This window comes from Bidens hawaiensis, unplaced genomic scaffold (genome assembly GCF_021521415.1).
Source record: "Bidens hawaiensis isolate Kalapana, Puna unplaced genomic scaffold, B.hawaiensis_p1.1 tig00003644_1, whole genome shotgun sequence".
Classification (NCBI taxonomy): Eukaryota; Viridiplantae; Streptophyta; class Magnoliopsida; order Asterales; family Asteraceae; genus Bidens; species Bidens hawaiensis.
This window is the reverse complement of record NW_027491207.1, coordinates 1,949,901-1,972,406: the sequence shown is the minus strand read 5'-3', so window position 1 is coordinate 1,972,406 and position 22,506 is coordinate 1,949,901. Positions and strand designations below refer to the sequence as shown.

General features: G+C 35.1%; 1 protein-coding gene across 1 annotated transcript; it reads right to left on the bottom strand.

The window, feature by feature from the left end:
* Positions 1-1,083: 1,083 nt before the first annotated feature.
* On the bottom strand, positions 1,084-11,677 carry LOC143623932 (zinc finger CCCH domain-containing protein 5). Its single transcript, XM_077094721.1, is given in 9 exon segments — positions 1,084-1,795; positions 3,586-3,782; positions 4,491-4,565; positions 5,858-5,974; positions 6,137-6,229; positions 7,174-7,332; positions 8,001-8,135; positions 8,248-8,400; positions 11,390-11,677. Coding segments are annotated over 9 exon segments (1,929 nt in total).
* Between the last annotated feature and the right edge of the window lie 10,829 nt (positions 11,678-22,506).

Here is a 22,506-nt window from a genome sequence, read left to right as displayed (position 1 = left end):
TGTTAATAAGTAGTCGTTTAGGCCCTATACGAGCCGTATAGGCTTATTCACACACCATGGGGATGGTGTTTGTATATAACAACCCTTTCTCAATTTATAATCTCAAAATTCAATCACACACTCTTAAGTCTTAATTCATCTCCACCATGAAAGTCATCAAAACCTTAAAAAAGTTTTGGTCTAAAAAGAACAAGAACAAGAAGAAAAGAATCACCACCATCAACCACCACCACTCTCCATCACCATACTGCTGCAACCACATCCACCACCGTGAGCCATCGGCTCCGCCATTGCCATCCTGGTTAGATTACGAAAACCAGACCTACAATCAACATCTGTTGGCAGCGTCTGACATAAACTTTTCAGGATTGCCAGTTTCATTTGATCCACAAGTTGTGAATCCATCTGGTTATGTGGAAACCAGTCATTCTTATCAGCAATATCTGGCTGAGAACCCTGTGTACAGAGTGCCCGTGTTGCCTTCCAGAGAAACAGAGAGATCATCCGGTGCAGTTGGATGCGTGATTAATATCGGTACTCATTTGGTCCGGTGCTTCTTCCCCTGTTTCCGCATTAGGGATGCTCAAAAGAGTTACGGTTTCTAAATCATTGGATTGTCTGGAACATTAATATTAATAAAAGTTATTACATAATGAGATGGTCATATAAGAATGTATAATTTTGTGTATTTATAGCCAGGGTTGGTTGAGTATTGTAACCAGAACATCTCAAATTTGTGTCAGGATACATTTAATACGTGGTTCGAGTAGACGAGAAACTGTACCAAACCATGGTTGCACAATGTAGTTGTTATGTACATATGCATACATATAATGAGTGATTGTGAACTTCCCACCAAGAAAGCTGATAAAAAAAATCGCAATAGAAATCCATCCGCAGACCTCAAGTTTAGATACAAAAAGGACTATAAATGATAATTGTACACATAGGACAACATCTCAACCAAAAAGTAATTGCATTTTCAAAAACCCTATAGCCAAAAACCAGTTACTAACTCTAGAACAATAAACCAAACTGAACATACCCGGTTGCACTGTGTTCGGGCCGACTTCTGCTGTGCTGTCAAATTCGCTTCCTCTTCTCCCTTTTTCTGTCATCATGATCACGACTTTGCTGAATATCTTTTAATGTGTCTTCCACCACACCACCTGACCGTGTTCCATGATCTGTTCTCCTGTCTTTTGGTTCCATATCATCGGATATCTCATAGTCATGCGGTTGCCAACGGTCACTCGTGTCACTTTCATGTGACCTTCTCCTGGGCTGATGCTGACTACGCGCCTCAACTTTCTTAGATTCTTCACGGTCCACCTCCTCACGATCATCATTTCGTGACCTTTGACGGCTGGATTTGGTTTTCTGCTTATGTCTTAACAACTCGCCTTCACTAGGCACGGTTTTCGCATCATTAGACGATGATTCTGATACGCTCTTTCTGTGTCGCGACTTCCTTTTCGTGTATACATCTTCATCAGAACTACTCCCACGGGAACCAGGGGTTCTCCTACGATTATCTCTTGGGTTACTCTCTTTCCTAATGCGGTTTTCTGCACGGTCGCCATCGTGTCTCTTTCTGTACAACTGGTCTCCATCAGAATCACTTTCCGGGTAATTATTTTTACTTTTATATTCTTTTTCGTCTTCATAAACGTTATGGTCTTCTTGGCGTGAACGACGTCAGCTCTTTCGTGCATGAGTTTCTTCGTGATGGCTTCTACTGGAACTTCCATTGTGTTGACTGGAGTCAATAGAACGGTGTCTTTTGGAGTGATAGCTGTCAAACAACTAACTTCAATAAACAATAGACATACATAACTTCGGAAAAAAAAAGGGGTACACTGGATGGTCCTCAAAAATAATTATATGATAAATACTATAACAAACCAACATACTTTCTTATTTTCAAGAAAAAAGTCCATTGACCTAACCTAGATAAATATTCAAATCCATAAACTTGTCTAAAATAAACTAAAAAAAAGCCCCTCAAAACTAATTTTACCAATTTAAAAGGTAAAAAGTCATTATTCTAAAAGAAAATTTCACCATTACTCTTTTTAACGACATTATAAAAAAATTGAGGGACTTTTCATGTATTTTTGACAAGCTTAGGAGCATTAATATACCCAAATCAAGTTGGACTTTTTTCTTGCAATTTTAAAAAGTACGTTGGTTTTTTACAGTCATTTTATTAAAAAAAAAGTTAGATTATTATCAAAATAATATTTTTTTCTAATAAAATTTGGCATTCTAACAATTTATATTAAAAAAAATAAAAATTATATTTCCTTTTGAACAGAACTCGGGTCAGCCAGAAGAAGGTATTTTATTATTTTAATGTGCACTTAAATGGGTGAATATGATATTCTAAGTATTCTGAATGGGAATATTTGATGTTAATTTTTCTGATTGAATATATATGATTATTATGCAAGATCCAAATACGGTAATGAGCTTCAAGCCTTCAACAGTTATCTAATGAAATTAAAAAGCACACCTGTCTCTGTCTGAACGGTGTCCATCAGAATCAGTATCCGTGTGATTAGTATTATACTCCGTCTCGTATTCATAAACATTGTGGTCCTTTTGGTGTTCACGGCGCCTGCTCTTTCGTACATGTGATTCTTCGCGGTGGCTTCTACTGGAACTTCCATTATGTCGACTCGGGTCAATAGACCGATGTCTTTTGGAGTGATAACTGTCAACCAACATACTTTAAAGCCTTGTAAAAATTCCAATGGAAAGAGAAAACAAGAGACACATTAATAACTTCAAAACTGAAACTAAAAGAAAACAGGCCAAATGGGACAAAAGTCCGAAACAATCAAAAGTTGCATTTACTAAACTTAAACACACAGGACCAAACCTCATAAATCATTATAGAACAAATACCATAAAAAAAACAACATAATCTCTTATTTTGCACAAAAAAATGTCCCTCAACTTAATTTTTGGACAATTTAAAAGATAAAAGGTCATTATTTGAACCTTTTTTTTTTCACAGGTACATGTATTATATGCAAGTTGATGGGACTTTCTCGTGTACTTTTGGCAATTTAAAGAACATTAACATACCAAAATCAGATTGAAGGACTTTTTCTTGCAACATAAAAACGCATGCTGGTTTTTTTTATCATCATTTTATTAAAAAAACTAAATTACTATTGAAATAATACATTTTTTCTTTTTTTTTTTACAAAATTTGACATTCTAACAGTTTATATATTAAAAATATATATTACCTCTGTCAGATAGTTATTCGGGTCAACCCAACAATATCTTACACATACGAAAATAACTATGATCCACCCCACCCCCAATTTTGCCACATCTAAACTAGATCATGGAAGGTAACTTTATGTGTACCCAACAAAGGAAAACATCAAATATACCCTGTTACCAATTTATACATTTATACCATTCCCTTAAAATTAGCATGAGGCTATGAAAGTTGAGTGTAAAAAAAAGGAGTATAATGGCCATATAATAAGTTGTATTTAATGAAATTACTAAATATGATGTTTTGAATATTTTTTTGACATTTATGTAAGGAAATTAGAAGCAAACCTGTCTCTGTCTGATGTAAATATCCCGGAGGAGTGTTGTTGGTCCTTTGGACTCAGTTGGTCTGAATAACCAAACAAAGCACTCATCTTGTTGACCCAATATCTAGGTGGTGGTTTATCACAATCAGCCCATTCATAGTCTCCACCAGGGTTGCTGAAACAGTGTAGAAAGTTGCAAGCAGACCCTCGGGAACACGTCTGGTAACAGGCACTAAACATTAACATGGAAAGATACTGTTTGACTACAAAAGTCGAAACAAAAAATTCCTTGATTCAGGGCATACCAGGTCCGGGACACTTTTCTCAAATTCTTTCATCTTTTTTACAAATAGTGTGAAACACGATTAGGGGTGCAAACGAGCCAAGTTGCTCGTGAGCTACTCAAGCTCGAAATGAGACGAGATTTTTTGAGCTCGATCCGAGCACGAGCCTCAGATGAAGCTTGTTTAGTTATCAGCCCGAGCTCAAGCCTTGTATGAGAAGCTCGTTTAGGCTCGTTGAGTCTTAACGAACCATGTGTATTTTAAGTTTTACACCCTTTGGACTTGTATGTATTAATTTCACACTGCACAACCGAGCTCGAGCCGAGCTTTGGCTCCATTAATGTACTGCATGAGCTCGAGCCGAGCTTAGGCTCGCTTAAGATTTTTCTCAAAATATATAAAAAAATTAAAAACGTCTACAAGCAATAAATAATGAACGAACCGAGCTTGAAATAAACAACTCACGAGACGAGCCCAAGCTTTAGAAAAAGAGCACGAAATGAGCCGAGCTACATTTTTTTTTTGTTTTTCCTGTTTGACCAATTAGAGATAAAACATAACCCAATTCAACCTGTTCATGTCTTAATTAATTGCCACGTTTAACAAACGCAATCATATAAGACAGTTGGTAGATTGACTTTACCTTGAGCCTTGATTTCATGTACTCTCCGCATATGGCAACCTTCCATCTTGTTAAGCTAACAAACTCACATTTAACCTATCAATAGCAACCCAAGTAAAAGATTAAAAGTCGAACCCGGTAACACATCAGTGATAATGATCCTTTAAATGCATCAATGATTCAATGATACAAAATGAAGTTGAATATCAGTAATAGTATCTGCCAACATTAAAAGCTTCTTACATATATATTAGACATTTTACTCATTTATTGTCCTTTATCCTTAAAATTGACAGGATTTGTGCTTTATGTTTTCAAATGTTACATGATTTGTACTTTGGCCCTAACACCGTTAAATTTAGTCGTTAGAGGATGTCATGTGCCTTGTACATGAGAGCAAATTAGTCATTTTACTCATTTATTAAAAAAACATTTTAATAATTAAACAAAAACAATTAAAATAGTTATAAATAAATGATATAATATATTAATAAATATTAAAAAGTAATATAACCCAACCTACCCGTCTCCCCTCATCCTCTTCACCACCGCAACTTCATCTCCAGCGAAACGACCACCTTCTTCTCTGGCGGAAACCACCCCTACTGCCACCAGAAACCACCACCACTATTACCAGAAACCGACAATTGCTAATTGTTTACTTCCAACGGCGTAACCACTCCTTACCACCTGCCGTCGCCAGCACCACCACCATACCAGCAGCGGCCGCGTGCCACCATACCAGCACCCCCACCAATCTCCCATCCCCAAATGTAAACCCTAATTTCAAACTAAAATAAACCAAAACCTTAATTCGAGAGTTTGATGCAATTGACGGGATTGTGAAGCTTGTGAGTTAGAAAGAAAGGAGATTCACGCAGTTGTTTCCTCGAATCGGGCTCTTGAAAGCTTCAGCGGAAGAAGCGCCGTGTGTGGATGTCGACGGAAAAGTTGTTGTGTCAACGGAAAAGAGTGTGTGTGTGTGTGATTTAAAAGTGACAGCGGTGGAGAGGTTGGTGGTGGAATGTGGTGGTGGTGTTGAGGAGAGTGGTGGTGGCTGGTGGGTGAGGAAGAAGAAAGTGAAAAGGTATTTGATATTGTTTTGCTTTAATATTTTCTGGTTTAATGGGTAAAATGACTGATGTGCCCTCATGTGCAAGGCACATGACCAGATTTAACGAGGAAAACTAACTGGTTAGGGCCAAAGGACAAGTGCTGTTGAATTTAGAAACGTAAAGGATAAAACAAATCAATTTTGAAGATAAAGGACAAGCAATGAAATTCAGTACAAACATAAACATAAAGAACAATATCTGTAATTCTGTCTATATATTATGGCTGAACAGAATTGAAGCAATTCAGAAATGAAATTAAAACACACATAATACCTGTTTGCCAGCAAAATAACGACCATGTACAGAACCGTAAGCCATCACAGCTGAATCCAATGACTTATAGTGAACATATACGTTTCCTCGCAAATGAAAAGAACCATTTCTGCACACCTGCAAAACAAACTTTACTGATTCATCATCAATTACAACAAACTAACAAGTAATAACAAAAATTCTGCCAAATTTATTGTTTACTGTCGCTGAAAGTCTCATAAAAAAGACAAACTCAAGACTATTAACAACTGTTCTAAAGAAAAATATATTCATTTAGACCTTGAAATTTATAATTTCTCCAAACTTGAGAAACTCTGTATGCACATCTTCATAAAAGTCTTCATAACTGCGCTCCACTTCCTCTTCTGTATACTGTAGATGTCAGAAAATCCCAGAATTATTCATAATATTTGACTCTGAAACAGAAAACTAAAGAAAATAACAACTTTCATGTTATTTGTAAATAAGCTATGGCAATACAGGAATACACAAAAGCCACAAAAGCAATATTATAACCCTGTAGGGATGTGGATTTATAAGCATGTATGTGTGCATATAAATGTATAGATATGGACATTTACGTACATAATAGCATGTATTAGATATATGTATATGCATATGCCTACACAATATTCATACATATGTGTACAATTACCTATCTATGCCTAAATACTCAGATATATGTATATGCATGTGTAATTTGTAAACATGTATATTGCAGAATACAAGCAACTTATCATTCTATACAACAAAAAATCTTACGTAAAGAAACTAAGATATTGTTAGAATGGCAGATAGAACAATATGACTTCTTCAAACAAACTATGGTGTGCGCAGCTCTGAGCATGAGGTTAAATTAAGAAACCTTAACAGCACGTTTGAGTTGACCTCAAATTTTTCCAGTTAATTAGTGTGGAGGCTTGTAGGCATAAAAATGACCATAAGTTTGCAGTTACTTGTATAATAATGTTACTAAAATCAACACGTTATCAAAGAAAACAGACACAAAATAATCAAGTTAGTTACAGAGTAGGATACAAATTGCTAATAACCATTCACCTCCGATCCTCAAACCACGAACCTCCTCAGTGGATCTTGAAAAAAGTTCTGATATAAAGTCAAGAACAACAAGAGCAGGCAACAGTAATCCACGGTTCGTACTAAAGAAACAAAGTTACATTCAAATTGCAGGCATACTTGAAACAACTCATATAGACATGCATACAATTATAAGAAATCCACTCATAAAGATATTAATAAGATCATCAAAGTTTTGATAAGGATACTAGATACGCATCCTGAAGCCAACAACAGACCTCGAGTCCCTCATCTTGTTCCCAAGCAAGACCAGGTCCATTGTACATATTCTTGATAAGCAATGTGTTAGATTTATCAGGGTAGTAATGAACTCGATTGCAATGCAAACCAAATCTACACGCTCCGGTTTTTATGTGAAATGGACAATGAGCTTTATCCTGCAAAATAAAGATACAAATGCCCAGAAACAGTTTTGAGTACAGTATAAAGAGGTAGCAATTTTGACCCATTGCGTCGTGTTTTGTTTTCTTTCGTTTCAGACATTAATAGGTCAAATCAAAACTAGCTTAAAAAAATGGGTCAAATGGATTAAAATTTGCTCAAAGCCTGTTCAATGCATACAACCTCCTAAATTGTCTAATTCAGATATTAAGATTATTATTCTAGTAACATTGTTTTCAGCAATTATGGACAAATGTAGGGATGTGCATGAAACTGAAAAAACCGAACCCAGACCAAATATTGTAGCCCAAAGGTATAATAACCAACCAAAAAATTTAGGCTCAAACTAATGTTAATTAACAAAAAAAATTTAGGCCCAAAGTCATTATTTGTGGCCAGCATTTTTTTTTCAGCACAAAATTTTCAAGTCCAAATGGCAAAACCCAAACTAAAAACCAAACGGTTTTCAAAAACTCCAAAACCAAAATTTCTGCTTTTGGCTCGCTTTTAACCCAAAAACTGTATGCACACACCTAGACAAAAGTGTTTGTGGGCCCACGAAACCTGGCACGCCTGTTTGAACCAAAACTAAAAGGACCCATTTAAACAAAACATGTTTGACCCATCACATGATATTAATTGAAAGAGGCTACCGATAACTAACCTGTTCTGTCCCAAAGTTTGGGACTTGCTGAGCAACAGTATCCAGCAACTCTGCTGATGTCATGGGTGCATTTTTGAAAGAAGCATAGGCTTCATGTTGTGGAGGAAGTGGATTTGATGTAGGTCTATTAGGATCCTGCAATCAAAAATATAAAAAAGAAGGCTTAAACTCCCATTTGTGCACCGCAACAAATGCAAGAACCAAAAAAAAAAAAAAAAAGATGATTCAGTGAAGCTAACTTGTGTACCTCTTCTTTTATATCTTGATTGATGTCTTTCTTTTTCACCTTGACTTTATTCTTCTTAACTATTATCTCATTTCCTTGCCAAATGATTTCCGGTGGTCCTTCCTCTACATATTCCCATTCATCATTTTCATTTGAACCTTCCTCGGTTCCTATCTGTATAATAATTTTATATATAAACAACTTTGTTCTCATATGCATGTGTATTATATAAAGTAATATCATCTTTACTGGTTCTGAAATTCAAGAAGGCACAAGCCGCATACAATGCTAACAAATTGCAGTAAGATTATACATGATTAATTAAAGTGCCTTAAACCACATGAATCCAAGTTTGTTATTTGGTCCAGTAAGTGGCTGAAAGAGGAATAATCACTCAAACAGTCAAACATCACAATTTGTTCTTTGCATCACAATCTTGGCAGGTTGAACTGCATGCCTCTTAAGATTGGTAGTTATTTTAATTATTTAGTTGTCTTTAACAAATTTTGCTTTATTACAATGCCTGTTTTTCCATGATTAATTCATTATTTACACATTATGTAAACTGCAAAACTAGCGAGTGTTTCATATGCATGTTTTGGGTGTTTTGACATTGGGAGATCATCTACTTCTCAAATCTTAAGTGTTATCTTGTTTATTTTCATTCAGTTATAATAAAGTAGCAGACATGTTAGTACTAATAACAGTCACAAATATTATGCCAAGGCAATTTTAATGCAGCTATTTAAAATCACCCAAAGCTCATATGCATAGGCATCTAGAAGAAGTCATAAGGCTTTAATAACCAAAAACTTTGGTTTTTTGGCACATGTATATCTGTTCATGTTGACTCAATGCGTAAGTTTAACAGGTTACACTATTTGCTATCACATTTTGTCCTAAGTATAGTTAATAAACCGCAGTCCTGTTATCCCAGTGAACTGTAATATCAAAAAACTGATAACTCAACCTTCCACTCATGCAATCATCATCATGAGTGCATGAGCTTGTGTAGAGTTTCTCAAACATGCTTATTTACTTTAATAAAAACTAGTGGTTCATGGCTCGCTCGAAAATATCTCATAAAAAGCTAGAACCTAAACGAGCCGATTTCGATTTCTAAACGAGACGAGCTCAAGCCAGGGTTGGCTCGACTCATTTAGATTAAACCCTAAATCTTAATATGGTTATAATAATAATAATAATAACAACAACAACAATTATAACAGCAATAATAGCACACCAAAATAAGAAGAAATAAAAATAATACACATATATGCTACTCCAGCTTTAAAACTTTAAAAACAAAAGACAGAATTACAAATTTTGTCCTTTAAAATAAGTTGAATTACGGTTCGTGTCCTTTGTTAAGTTTCCTTGCAGGCGGTGTACTTTAAACTTTTTTTTCCTACAAGTTTTGTCCTTTACGCTAACTGGGTTAGAAAAAGTCAGTTAAATGCCCTCACGTGAGACGCATGTGAGGGCATTTTTGTCTTTTCGTCTACCCTGCAACTTCATCATCATCTTCTTCTTCTTCATTTTGCATCTCTTTCTTCCATAACTCATCCACCACCACCAAACCCACCACCACCAAACCCACCATCAACCGATTTGTGAATACCCCGATTGGCGACCGACACCCTGATTGGCGACCTACACCGAAAGCAACCCAAAACTCTCATTTTATTTGGATGTCTAAGTGATAAATTGGTGGACCGATAAAACTCAAATGGTATTTGGAATGAACCCACTGTTCTTAAAAGAAAAAATAAACATTTTGAATGCGCTCATAATTATATCAATAAAAGTTGCATTGTTGCAACGTAAACCCAAAGTCCCAAATAATGTTTGGAGGTAGAGGTGAAAAAAAAGGGTTTTCTGATCCAACCCAGCAGTTTCTATATGATACCGGATTTGACCCCACCTATTCTGTGAGTACGCTAACTATCCAACCCAGGGTTTTCTGACCCCACCTATCCAACCCAGCAGTTTCTATATGATTCCGGAGCTTCCAATTCCGTCAACTCGCCGGAGCTTCCATCACAACTCGCCGGAGCTTCCATTTTCTCACAATCAGAGCATAATAATAACTCAATCCACCCACAAACCCACCAACACAATGGTCAACAACAAACGCAAAGCCCGACGAAAATGAATTCCACAAATCGGTTCCTTGTTCGTTGAAATTGACTTAGGGGTTTTGATTATTGGTTAATGACGATCAAAAATCATATACAAATTACCTGAAAATGTGTTGGGATGACGGCGAACGGACTCGCCGGAAAACGGTTCTTAGGTTAAGAATCACGATATCCAGAGGGAGTTTTAGAGTAATCAGAGGTTAGGAGTGGGTTTAGACAACAAGATATGGCCTACCGTTAATGAAGATAGGTGTTACGGTCCTTTAATTTGATGTTAAAACGCGTTTGGATTGTCGCCGGGGTTTGCGTTTGTTGTTGACCATTGTGTTGGTGGGTTTGTGGGTGGATTGAGTTATTATTATGCTCTGATTGTGAGAAAATGGAAGCTCCGGCGAGTTGTGATGGAAGCTCCGGCGAGTTGATGGTGGGTTTGGTGGTGGTGGATGAGTTATGGAAGAAAGAGATGCAAAATGAAGAAGAAGAAGAAGAAGATGATGAAGTTGCAGGGTAGACGAAAAGACAAAAATGCCCTCACATGCGTCTCACGTGAGGGCATTTAACTGACTTTTTCTAACCCAGTTAGCGTAAAGGACAAAACTTGTAGGAAAAAAAAGTTTAAAGTACACCGCCTGCAAGGAAACTTAACAAAGGACACGAACCGTAATTCGACTTATTTTAAAGGACAAAATTTGTAATTCTGTCAAAACAAAAATAAAGCATATAATGTTATAAATTCTCTGGTTTATAAACTTTATACAAATTAATGTTAAAAATTATATTTTCGTTGTTTATATATCAGTGTTTATTAAAAAACATAAAAAAGTAAAAAAAAAAAAAAGCAAATAAATTAACGAGCTTGAGCTTGATTTTTCAGGTCGATAAAGTTAACGAGGTGAGCTCAAGCCAGCTCGTTTAAGTTCGAGCTCGCCCTGGCTCGGCTAGGCCTAAGCCCTATCAAACACAACAATCCCAATAGTTGAATCAAATAGATGACAACATAGCAGATAGTGTAAAAGACGCACCGATTGTAGCTTTGGTTCTCGTTCAACACGCTCTTCTTCTTTGTTCTTCTTCCTCTGTAATTCTTGTAGAAAAAGCGTTTCTCTCTCCTCGAACTCCTTTCTTTGTCTCTCTAACCTCTCTTTCTCTCTCTCCTCCTCCTGCTGAATCTGTCGCTGCGCCTTGGGGTCGTTGAGGCGAGCCTCCTCCTGAGCGCGAGCTTTCTCTGCCAGCGCCTTCCTTATTTGCTTCCGTTTGTCCTTCTTTAAGGCCTTCCGCTTCTCCTTGCGGCTAAACGAGGCTGACTCCATCATCAATCAATGTATATGTATATAATCCTTCCTAATTATCAATTAAAACTAAATCACAAATACTAAATTGATTGATATACAGGTATAATAATAATAATAATAATAATAATAATAATAGGTTTTAGGTTTACCTTGTTGTTGAACAAGTGAGATAGGATTCAACGGAAGATCGATGGTGAAGGTAACGAAACAGGTGAAGTGAAGGGTGCTTGTTTATTTTTATAAAACCCCAACTCCTTATCATGGGATGTCTGTGCTTTTATTTATTTTTTTTTGCTTATGCTTATATGTCATATTTTCTATTAATTGATAATCTTTGTTAAGTTTTTGAATTAGCTTATATTCTATAAATTGATAATAAGTTGTTAAGTTCAAAATTCTTTAATTTGTTATAGTAATAAGTTGCTTCAATAGTTATTAATCCATCACCATTTGAGGGCAAATGAGTAACTTACACCATTACACAAATAAGCCTCTTCAAATAAATTAAAAAACCATTTTTAAATAAACTTCTTCAATTAGCTTATCTATATCTATATTATCAATATCTATATTATACTATAAAAGAGATAGGCAACCTTTCCTCTTCCTTTTTCTCTCTCTATAAGACGCCTTAAAATTCTCATTACTTATCCGGAAAGTATTCCGATGAAATTGATTATCTCCGGCGCATTCAAGTCATCAGGCGTTAACAATCAGGCGTCATCAGCATTAAGAATCATTAACAAGTAACGTTAATTTCTCCTTCAATTCACAACGTCCCATATCCTATGTTCATTTAAATCACAGCCATCCACATTCTACTTGTATGATTTTAAATGTCGATCTCCACCCTTGGGTATCTCTCCACCTTAGCATCACGAAAACCAAGTACGTATTTTCTCCGGTTTCCCTTACTTATTCGGTTCAATTGATTCTATAGTTACGTTTAATTGCTGTGAATGCTTCCAATCCAATTTGGGGTTTTTTTATGCCTAAAAAATTAGTATATGATTGGATTTAACATGTTTTGGTGTATCTTGGTTACCTCTTTTGTATTGATATTGCTATATCACTGTCGAATCAAGTTTAGGTATAATAATGTGAATCCAATTTGACCTAATTTTATTATAAGATACATTTGCAGTTGAAGCTTCATATGTAGAAGATGATAAGAATCGACCATATCCTCTCTTAGTCGGGTTCATTCTCTTTGATTTGCTGGTGAGTTCTTTGCTCTCAGATTGTGTTAAGGGTACTTTTGATGTGTCATTGTAGTGTAGCAATTTGTGTTTATCCACAGTGCTACTGTGTTTTTTTATAATTGAGTTTTGGTAAATTTTGGAAGATAAAGTTCTTTTCATTTATGATTCAATGGATTAGTACCAAAACATTACCCCTGGTATGCCTCTCCAAATCAGGTCCATCTGTTTGACAAAACATTATCATCTTATCCCATTAAAACCTTCACGATCATCGTCGCTGCCGCATGATCCTCAAGGACCTCAAGTACCCAAATGAGTTTCCATGTCTTACTTTCTTGTTTACGTGTGTTGACAGCGCATGCTTTAAATATTCTGGCATTTTTGTTTGTTTCTGTATAAGTTGTTTTTATAGATTTAATATTGTTGATCTTCTGTTTTATGTGGCTTAGATTTAAGATTGACCATTAATATCTAAACAATGGTGTGATTAGAATTAGGTTTACTGATTTGACTTGTGCATGTGATTTGACCAACTAAATCTCTTGAAAAGTAACACGTCTATGTGATTATGAGATTAAGATCAATATAAAATTTTTATATCATTTTGGATTTTTATAATTTAATGGTTATTTTTTTTCTTTTTTCAGACGGAATTTACTTCATTCGACCTCGGTGTATGAACTATTATGCCCTACTTCAAGGTTAAAGAAACCCCAAGATTTCCTAGAATCACTTACCTACAACCTTATTGAGTATGGCAAATTTTCGGTACGCTTTTTATCGTTTAATTTCATATCTAATCTTTGATTTATAAATAGTTACATTATTTAAGAACAAAGACGGCAATAATGAGTTGACTTTATTGACTATATTCCTCTTTTCATATTGGAATCTTTTTACTGCCTCCATCGGGTACGCTTTTTATTCGTTGAATTTTCTACCGCTTCATAACCACTTGGAAATGACGGTTTTAAGTAAGCTTTTGTTTGGTACCATGCATATCAAAGGCTCAAATCATATGATTGGGTGGATGATGGTGCTTCAATCTCTACCCCCAATGCTAAGTCTTCAAAGAGGGAGTTCTTAACTGAAGATATAATATTTTCGATATTAATTACTCAAGAATGTTGTAACTAGCTAAACGAGCCAGCTAAGGTACGAGCTCAGGTCAAAATACATACTTTTTTACTGTTCGGTTGACTTTAGTAACAGGTATAAGTTAAAAAAATATTTTTATTGGTCAAAACGGGTTTGGTTGTCTTTAGCTACGGGTTCATGTCAAAACACGTACTTTTTGACTGGTCAAAACATGCCGGTTGACTTTAGATTTATGGAACATAAACGATACTCGTGTTTCATCAAGTGAAGTTGGACCCGTTGGCGTGTGCTTGGCAAAGGTTATGTTCTTAACGATAGATATATTACTTTACCATATTAATCACATAAGAATGTCATTATAATGATTATTAAGTAGAAACATGCTGGTTGAGTAACTGGTTTGGGCCAAAACATGTTCTTTTATACTTGTCAAAATGGGTCGGTTAACTTTATGTTCATGTAACGAAACTAATGCACTCGTGTTCTTCGGGCAACGTGAGACCATTAGTGGCCTGCTAATGTCCGCTTGATGAAGCTCAAAGTTAACTCTGTATTCACCACCCCATGCCGACACATTAATTCTTTACTTGACGACGGCGGTAGCATGCATTGCTTTATCGCCATTACGTCATGTGTGGTTCTTAATGTTCTGAGCCCGCCATACTTTGACCCTGAAGGCCACCACTGCAGGTGCTATCGCACTCATCGCTTCACGTGTTTTTCATGTTTTTTAGTTACTACACATAACTCTCTTTTTCAACTTGTTTATTTCCTTTAATAATTCATAAAAAATAAAACTTTACAACAGTTGATGATAAAAAGTTGCCTGATGATCAGAAGATTGTAGACCGCACATGGCTTGAGGAGATAGATAAGCTCGCGGCCTTACAGGTGGTTGGAGCACCATACAACAGGCAAAAGTTGTCGAGAAATGATGAGATCGTGTGTTAGATAGGCGATCCACAAAGTGATTGGAGTTTTGATGGCCTCATATCGGAGCTTAATACCATAAATCATAAACTTCAAGCATTCTCATTGGTTCCTTTACATTTCACCAAAAGACACTCAAGGTACCATTATATCATTAGGAATCTTCAATATATCCCCATGTTTTTCCACCAACGAGTTGTTTTTCAGTGATGTTTCAGATGATGAGTTTAATGATGGTGATGTTTATGAGGAGAATAACAATAGGGATGTGACGATTGGTACTTGTTTTGGTTGTGAGGATGTCTATTTGTGGTTGTTACTCATCATGTCTGTTTTTTGTGATGTAAAAGACTTCATATGTGATTCTGACTTCTTAATATTTTACAGTGACAATGAAGATTTTACAGTGATTGGAGTTTTGATGGCCTCATATCGGAGCTTAATACCATAAATCATAAACTTCAAGCATTCTCATTGGTTCCTTTACATTTCACCAAAAGACACTCAAGGTACCATTACATCATTAGGAATCTTCAATATATCCCCATGTTTTTCCACCAACGAGTTGTTTTTCAGTGATGTTTTAGATGATGAGTTTAATGATGGTGATGTTTATGAGGAGAATAACAATAGGGATGTGACGATTGGTACTTGTTTTGGTTGTGAGGATGTCTATTTGTGGTTGTTACTCATCATGTCTGTTTTTTGTGATGTAAAAGACTTCATATGTGATTCTAACTTCTTAATATTTTACAGTGACAATGAAGATTTTGATAACAAGTCAAGCAGTGGGTCCCAATGAACTTTGATGAAAAAAGGTGGTGCTATTGAAGGTGCATTAATTGAGCTAAGCCATGAACAACAACTTAATCTAAATATTGCGGTTTGTTTTTATCTTTGTTACCGCTTATGAGCCTTAACTATTACCCGACACATCAATTCTTTGCCTGACGATGGCGGTAACATGCATTGCTTTACCGCCATTACGTCATGTGTGGTTCTTATTTAGCAACTTGTGAAAACCAGTTTGGCCCAGGCCAGTTCGGGTTATAAACCAGTTTAGGAGGAAATATAATTGAACGAATCTATCAAATTGATTTTTTTTTGGGTTACAAATTGGTTTAGGAGGAAATATGATTGAACAAACCTATATAATTTATGCAACATTCTCCTCCTTTTCTGTTACTTTCTCATGTGATGCAGTTTATGCAGCCTGACCAAGTAAAGTCAAACTGCAAGTCATAGTCATTTACAACTCTTTTAGTGAAGGGCGGGCTGTCCAAACATCAGTTTTGGGTTGGGTTGGGTTGGGTTGGGTTGGGTTGGGTTAGGCTGGGTTCGGTTCGGTTACATGTCGATTATTTTAGTTAAGTGAAAACTGTGCGTTTTACGTGTTAATGGGTCCCGGTAAGTTTTTCGGTAACAAGTTCTCACAGTTACTTTTATGTTTTGTTCTGTGATAGGAGTGGAAAACATGTATAGGAGTATCATCGTCCTCGGTCGGGTGTATATGGAAAGGTAGTAATGGTGGTGAAAGTTATTTCCATCAATGGTTGTGATGATGATCAAGCATATGCTGATACATCTGTAAGTTTCATCTTTGCATGCCCTTTATTATTATTGTTATCTTATAATTTAAACATAGATGAATGTGGAAAGTGACAAATTATTTGTGGGAGTGGACTATTAAAGATCACATCAACAGGGGCCATGACCTTTAGTTTTATTCAAGCTATAGAACATGGAAATGCATCTACTTATGCTAGCTTATTAGGGTCCATGAGTAATGCCATCCGTAACACAAGAACTAGAGGTGGCGGTAGTGGCGACGGTGCAGTGTATAATTCTCTCCTTACTCTTACTACTAGCGGCAGTCTTGCTGGTGTGGTGGATTAACTGGAGGTGGACTTAGCTTGGTATGCACATTGTTGGTTGACTTTTGAGTTGTTGGTCAATGTTGTCACATATATAGATTAGAAGAGATCAAACCAAACTAATAGCCATATAATGGTGAATGTTATTGTAACTGTGTTATGAAAAACGATGTTCAATGACAAACAAATATTCTCATCAACGATCAAATATTAAATAACACAACTCATTTGTGCTCAACTAACTACGCCACAGTATTTATAGGTTTACAAAAGTTTATTTTTGTATTGATCTTGATTCTTATAGTTAAGATTTTCAATTATTTATTCATTTTTTAATTGGACTACTAATTCTTGACATGCTCTTAAAGCAAATGTTTGATTATAATACAAAATTTGATGCCTTAATGAAACGCAGTGAAACAATAATAATGAAATGCGTATATTGTTGCTTAAATTATTTTCTTTTTGGCTAATATTGTCGATAAAGTTTCAATATTTGGTATCGTAAACTATACCGAATACAAATGTTACTGTAACAAATGTCGGTAACAAAACAAGCCGCTACTGATTGAATCATAATCGTGTCCCCGCCGCAACGCGCGGGCATTCTTAGTAGTATAAGCTTATAAGCATAAGCTTAAAAAGCTAAACCAAACACTAAGTTAAGCTTATTTTGTAAAAAAAAAAAAAAAAAACTATAAGCTTTGTTAAAAAAGCTAGGCCAAATACCCCCTATATAACCGGTTTTCAGTGCGAGCATGCTGCATCATGTTGTGTACATGGACTATTGGATGTTTTTTGTGCAGGATGCACACTATGTGTCGTGTTTTGTGAAATATCTAATCTAACTATACTATTAAAGCAATACAAGTTGTTCACATGTCATTTAACTAGACACTTCACATAGGATGCCAAGTAGATGGATGTCAAGTAGATGCCACGTCACTATTTCCTATTATATTATGACCCTTGACCCGTTTTCCTATTATAACCCATAACTCGTATGGCTTTATAAAATTTTGAAAAATATATAATTGTGTGATATGGGTTTCGAACACAAGACCTTATGTTTCAAACCAAATGCGCTTACCAACTCCACTAAAATGGTAAATGTGTTTGATTCTTGACTTAACATATATAAATGTGATTTCTCTTAAAATATAAAACTAAAATTATATTTAATTGCTAACATTTTCATAATTCACAACATAACATTGTCTTCTGATATCTCTTTAACACAATCATTTAAGATTGTTCATCGTTTCTCTCTTTATTTTAAAATATAATATATATTTTTTATTTTCTTTTATAACAAAACCTTAGTCTTTGCAAATTTAGTTTTCAAATTTGTGACAACATTTTATTATGATATCATTTTTATACACGCAATTTTTAATATAGCAATATCAGTATGAATGCTTTATTTGAAATAAATTACACATCAAGATTTGGTTTTTAACTTAAAATTATAGTGCATAATATATCAAAAACTTAATAAGAAAAGTCATAAATAAAAATTACATATGAAACAATTGAATTTAAGTATTACATATAATAATTTTTTATTTTTATTATATTTTTCACCCGTGTCTCTAACCTAGTTTGTTAATAAAGTAGGTTATGCGTTTTGTGATTTTTAATCAACATAAATGATTGGTTGTGTGTTAATTGATGAGTGGTTAGAGTTGAAATTTACTTGTGAGATGAAATAAATGCTCAAATTAAAGCCACAAAGTTGTCTGCCAAGAGTAAAGTGGTGAGCATATACAATTTGATTGTGTACATGCATACTGGCGTATGCATATATATTGGATACATGGCATTCTAAAGTGATAGGTTAGTATAAAATCAAACTAAAACGAGAAATCAGTTAAATGTTTTTCTTGTTTTCAACCGAAGTGAAGTCGAACCATTGAAGATAAACGAACAATTACTTATGTACATATATACAATGAACAAATATAAACCTAATAATAGAAACGCTGAAAATTTTCAAGAAAAAACGTTAGAAATCAACTCAACCCATTCAAACAATTCAAACAGCATCAAGAATATGCTTTTCTTTGTAGTTATAAGTACAAAATTAATAATCAATTTATATAGCATTGCAAGAAACTATAAAGCTCTTTTGCAACTAAATTTGGATATTCTTCTTGTGGAAGCAAGGCTATAGGAACCTTAACAAATTTGTTTACACCTTTTAACTTCTCTAACAGTTTCCATTTCGGCTTCCGACCTGTTTGGTGCACCTGATGCCGAAACGACCAAAACTGGTAATTTACCATTTAACCCTTCAAAGAGTTGAAGGATTTGTCATGGGTTAATTGGGTCAAAAGCAGGCCCATTAAGAAAGCAACATTGGACATAATGGATTCCTTTCTGTTTAGTCAGCTCGTATATATATATTTTAATTATGGTTTGGCGTAATGTTTGATTCGTTAGCGTACACGTGGGATTCGTATTGGGATTCAATGGATTTTATGTTGTTGACTAACATGACATCATCCAGCCGATAGTTGGGTCCGTAATGTTCCTCTGAGTGAAAGAAGGGGCAGTATTTACCGCCGGCACCGCTAGCCACTTGTACATTTGCAAAGGCAAATCGTGTTCCATACCCTTTATTCTAAGGGTAAAGCAAAAAGACAATACCCATGAAAACCAACTTCGTCATACATCTTGCGTTGTAAAGTTTAAAAAAAAATTTTACCTAATTTTTTTAACTTTTAAGAAGTCAAAAGTTTAATACAGAGAATGCGTACAAAAGATGAAAAAAATAAATGGTAATAAATTTTGAATCCCCCGTCAAATATACAAAGTATCCAATTTAAGAAAATAGTCATCTTCACAAAATCTTGATTCAACATATATGTAAGCACATCACAAATATACCCTGATTGATCAAAGTTGTTCATAGCTTAGCTCATGATGGCATCCAAAATGATAATGCATCCAATGACCCAATTAATTCTGCAATCATTACTCATAAATTTTGATTTTCTCTATTTGAAACTTTAGCAATAACATGATATTTACAAAAAAAAAAAGAAAAAAAGAAAACGAAACAATAGACACTTTAAAACTGATTGGCTTTTCAAACAGAAAACGAAATGAAAAGAAAAACTAACGGAAAACAAAACGAAGACTCTATAACCAAAGCTTAGCAGAAAATGGACAGAACGTTTAGTGACCGTTCGGTGGAAAGTTCACGGATTTATTATCTGAATGAATAGGGAAACAACTTTCTGATCATTTAACTAATGTTAAAATGAATATGAACAAAAGCTTGGTTCGTTTATGTTTGTTCATTTACATTCCTGAATGTTTGTTTGTGTTCGTTAATTTATGTTCGTTCATTTATGATATTTGAATTCATTCATTCATGCCTGTTTTTATTTAATCATTCGCTTGACCAGTTCATGTCAAAACGGTCAACCTTAAAAAGAAAATTTTGGTTTGAGTCAAAGCGGGCCAGTTGAAAAATAAGTAATTCTAATTTTTCAGTTATTGTTTTTATTTCTAATTTAAACACAAATTAACAATCAAACTGTAACTAGGGGGCAAACGAGCCGAGCCGAGCCCGAGCTCGACTAAGCTCATTTAACTAACACAAAGCTCGAGCTCGGCTCATTTCGAGCTTTATTTTCAAAGCTCGAGCTCGGCTCGTGAGTAAATTTTCAAGCTCGAGCTCGGCTCGGGCTCGGCTCATTTACAATTTAATAATTATTTTTTATATAATTATAATTATTTTTATGTATTTTTTTAATTATAATTTTATGTATAAAACAATATATAGTATTTAGCTATTTTTGTTTATTTTTTCATAACATTATATATATTAATTAATAATTATTCATTATATTTTTTAAAAATATATATAAATAAAGGGCTCGTTTAGGCTCGCGAGCTAACTCGAGCTCGATGAGTGAAGCTCGGGGCGCAGGCTCGTTTATTAAACGAGCTTACTTTTAGGCTCGAGTTCGGACTCGGGCTCGATTAAGCTCGGCTCGATCAAGCTTTTTAACGAGCCGATCTCGAGTAGCTCGCGAACAGCTCGGCTCATTTGCACCCTAACTGTAACAAATTTTGACCCACAAAAGTTAACCTTGACTAAAAAGTCAACACAAACCAATTTGTACCTTTGTTTTTAATTCTTATTCATCCATATTAAACGGGCTGAACTTCACGATATGGTTTGAAGCGAAAAAAATTGATATTAAACAAGCCAAATGGTTGCAGTGTAACAATTCAAACAATAAAGGACGGAAATGCCCCTACAAACCGTATTTGATATTTATTTCCCTTATTAATTTCATTTTTGCATATTTCGAGACCAAATGTTGGAATTAATTTATGTATAGTAAAAACACGATCTCACAGTTGTTAATGTAGAGATAAGTATCTTTCTATAATTCAATAGGTTTATTGAATGAGATAATAAAAGAAGTAAACAAACAAAAATGGTAACATTTATGAACCTGAATGACTATCTTATAATCCCTTGCTTTTTTGGAGTATATCAATTGCATAAACTTTATTTTCTTCAAACTCAGCATCATAAATTACACTGTCGAGGTTACGTGACACTTAAACAACTTAATTTCCGTCAAACACGAACTTAAACTGAACTGAAATGAGGTTAAAACAACCCAAATTGAACTGAAACCGAAAAGCGAATAAACTAAAACCAAACCAAACCAAATCGAATCGAAACTTAAAAGAAACACAAAAACCCAAAAAACTAAAACAAAACCAATAACAAAAAATACTGTCAGGACTAGACCTGGTGTAAACCTATGTAGGTTGACAAAAGCACACCAGATCTAATAACTCAAGGCCACTTGAATATCTCAGCGGAATTAATATATTCAAGGGTTGGGAATGAAGGTTTGAATAACAATAAATAATCATTAATAAATATGGTAGACAAAGATTCACTATTATTGAATGATCGTTAATGGAACAGTGATTTAATGCAAGGAATGTCTAGGGTTTCGTGACGGCGGCTGTACGAGGTTACACAAAGAGAATATTCGCTCAGGTGATTGTGCCCTCGTATTCAGCAAAACATTTGTTCTTACATTGTAAACCTAGGACACTATTTATAGGCCCAAACATTCCTTCTAGAAACCCTAATGATTACATAATGAATGACATAAATAAATACAAGTGTAAACAAGTCTTCGAATATGATATATCCTGGTCGAGCAGATTTGGTATGCACACCATGCTCGATACAAGTCTTCGAGCAGACTTTACTTAGAATATTTTCAGATTCTCCTCCAGCAGACTTCAATCTTCATGGCATACTCTTGCTTTGCTTGAATAAGTCCTACGAGCAAATATGTTCTTCTAGATCTCTTCAATCCTGCCTTAGTGACTTATTGAGAACAATCTTCAGCATACTTGGGTGTGAAGCTTGCTCGGGACTGAATCATGCTCGAAGTCTATACTTAGAAAATTTAAGATCTTTCTTTATTGTATCCATGCTCGACCCACCAATATGCTCGAAATACTTGGTTTAAGCTAGATAGATCAAGTTGTTTGCTCGATTGGCAATCCATACTCGATGAAGAACATCCTTGCTTAATGAAGTGTAACTTGCTCGAAGCCTTCAACACTTAGAAGAAATTCCAAAAGATAGTCTTATAGCCATAAGACATCATGCTCGAGGTAGTGGAACCATGCTCGAATGTCCAAGCTTGCTCGTATTCCACACCTAACCATTTCTTTGAGGAGGTTGAGA